Source organism: Penaeus monodon, chromosome 30 (genome assembly GCF_015228065.2).
Source record: "Penaeus monodon isolate SGIC_2016 chromosome 30, NSTDA_Pmon_1, whole genome shotgun sequence".
Classification (NCBI taxonomy): domain Eukaryota; kingdom Metazoa; phylum Arthropoda; class Malacostraca; order Decapoda; family Penaeidae; genus Penaeus; species Penaeus monodon.
The window spans coordinates 25,886,185-25,889,057 of NC_051415.1; the positions used below are offsets into that span (position 1 = coordinate 25,886,185).

The window sequence follows — 2,873 nt, forward strand, 5'->3', positions numbered from 1 at the left end:
CCGGAGAGACTGATTGTGAAGACAACGTTGATACCGGCGACTTTATTTCTTGCAATCCCGCCGACGGTAAGGTTTGAAATGACGAGGCTGGAGTCGGAGTAGGCGCCGACGTATTGGGAGGATAGTTGGCGACGGCATTGTTGGAGTACTCGGTGGCGGGTGCTGGAGAAGAGCTCGGAGGAGGATGGTGCTGGTTGGCGATGGCAATGTTGGAGTAGTCGGAGGTGACGAGGGAGTCCGATGAATGGCGCGCAACGGAGGACAGGAGCTGGGCGATAGACAGCTTGTTCTTCAGGCCGGAACTGGCAGCCTTCGAGTGGGCGGAGGCGTGGTTGCGCGACAGCAGGGCAGATGGATACGACTGTTGCATCGAAGGGGAAGGGCTGAAGGCACTGCCGGATGAGCCGCTCGGAGTGCCGGGTCGCTGCTCTCTCCGCGACGGCGCATTCTTGGGTGGACGAGGGGTTGCCGTTACCTGGAATGTCTTCGGCTTCGGGGCTTCAGGCAAGATTTGGATCACGGGCTTCTCGTGGAAGTACTGGGGCGCTGTAATCTGGTGGAAGGAGTCCAAGGGCAACGGCTGGATTGAAAACAGCTGAGCGTCTCTCTGCAGAGGACGAGCTTGCGGCTGAGGCACCGCTTCCTTCAACTTGATTTCCGGGTGATGATAAGAGCTGGAGTGCGGAGGAGCTTTTGGCAGAGCTGTCTGCGGCGTCTTGCCCGGTGGATGACGAAAGGCGTTGGACCCTGGATGTGAACGGAAAGCAATCGCCTGAGAGGGGCTGGATTCGAGGTTGTAGGATACAGGGTATTGAGGCGCGTGTGAGTGCGTGTATACTGATGGTTGTGACTCCCTTTTAGCAACGAAAGACTGAAGGCCGTGGTTCGCGAACTGCGACGGCAATCCCTGTCCTGGATGCACCAACGCTGCGCCGCCCCTGAAGTCAAGCAGATTGTGCGGGTTTCGGATTTCAAAACCGTTTGGGGACTCAACCGAATTCGAGCGCACCTCTTGTGATGTGAACTCTTTTGAGCCTTCTTCATTAGATGTAATTTCAAGAGTGAATGCATCTGTCTCAAAGGAAACTGGCCCTGTAATAGAGAATGCCTGTGGCCTTAATGCAGTGGGGGTTATTGGAGCGCTTTGGAAATGCACAGGAGCTGGTCGTTGACTCGGTGGCGCTGTACGTCGAAAACTTGCAGCTTGTTCATGTGATGGTGCTTTGTGCTGGTAAACTGGTGCTGGTGCAAGCGATGGTGTTGGGTGCTTGTACACTGGAGCTGGTGGATAGGATGTTTCCACTTGTTTATAGACTGGAGCGGGCGGATGTGCAGACTCTCGGTGCTTGTAAATTGGTTGTTGTGTGAACTGAGGTTGGCTGACGGCTCCTGAATACTGATGGATTGACGGTCCTGCTGGATAGACATCTTGATGGTGCTGAGGTGAATGAATATTCGTTTGTGGCACATTTCCAGGAGGCTTGGTCAGGGACGGCAGACGATTTGAAAGGGATGGCGAGGAGAGGGAGTCCAGCGGCAAAAACACATACGGTTCCATAGGTTTGGGAGGAAAAACGAGGACTAGGTCACTAAGTTCCTCACAGTCACATGGGTCGCCCTTTTCACAAGCACAGAAAATAGAATCTATTAATTCGTTAACTTCATCTTCTGTTAAGTCGATCTCAGGAGTATATTGAGTGACAGGAGGTGGGACCATTTTCACGGGAGGAGGCTCCATAGGCGGGGGAACCATTTCTAGGGGAGGAACCTCGGCGATAATGCTTGGCTTCTTAAAGTGCAAATTTTCTTGATCGCTAGTAGGGAAGATTGGGGAATACGACGGAGCTGCAGGTAATCCTCCAAATGATGAAGGACTAGGAACAGCTGAAACTTGTGGAGTATGAATAGGTGACGGATGAGGAGCAGAATGAGGTGATCCTAAAGGTGAAGAGGGAGATGACGCTACAAAAGAGGAATAAGAAGATCCTATAGGAGGTCCCCCTGGTTCCTTAAAAGGGCCTACAGGAGAGACGTTCAAAACTGATTCTGGAGAGACATGATAAGAGACCTTCGATGCCTCGTCTTGCAAACGGCCCTGGACAGAACTCGCTGGTAATATAGATGGGTAATAATAAATCGGCGGTTTGTTTTCAGTATGAGAATTTCCATGAGAGTGCTCTCTTTCAACGACTGAAACTTCCGAGAAAATGGAAAGTTGCTCTGGTTTCTCAAATCCCTTTAGTGGGGTATTGTAGAAGCTGGTCCCCGAGGAGAGAGCTTCCATGAGTTCGGAGGGTTTGTGGACAGAGATGATCGTGCCAGGAGGAAGATGATCGAGGTCGAGAGAGGGAGTAGAGATTGCAGTGTCGTCCGTCGGCACTGAGGTGAGAATCGGAAGCCAGGTATCCTTATCTTCTTTGTGGATGTAGACGGCGGTATCTTCCCTGCCAATTGTTGAGAGTCTCAGTGCCACGTCCACCATTTTCTCATTAGTGCTTACCCCTACCGGCTTGACAGAGGTTGGGGCTGGCGTTGTGGTTCCCGCGCCAATGCCAAACCCTGCCAAGATATCCGGAATGTCCATTGTGAAATTCATGAAGGAGAAGATATTCGTGAAAGGGGCGATGAAGGAGTTGCTCTCAGTTTTCCGCTTGGGTTTGCCTCTATTGGGCTTCGCTCCGGATAATGGAGTAGACCGGGGCGTTGGCTTGACCGTGTACTGGGCGGGAGAAGTCTCATGGTCTTTAGCCGGCCGTTGCAGGAGGTGAAGGGGAAGGCGAAGGTAGTTGTGAGTCGGCTTCAGAGACGGGACGCCGCTGCGATCCATCTTCTGGATGAGTGACAACTTCAACAGAGAATTTCGCGAGTCAGCC

General features: G+C 52.5%; 1 protein-coding gene across 1 annotated transcript in view; it reads right to left on the reverse strand.

Annotated features, from left to right (window-relative positions):
- Nucleotides 1-2,873, reverse strand: part of LOC119592662 (proline-rich extensin-like protein EPR1) — a gene marked incomplete in the record, with an annotated part of 10,476 nt that overhangs the window by 2,187 nt on the left and 5,416 nt on the right. Inside the window, 1 exon segment of the mRNA XM_037941574.1 lies at nucleotides 1-2,873. Coding sequence (XP_037797502.1) covers nucleotides 1-2,873 — 2,873 coding nt within the window.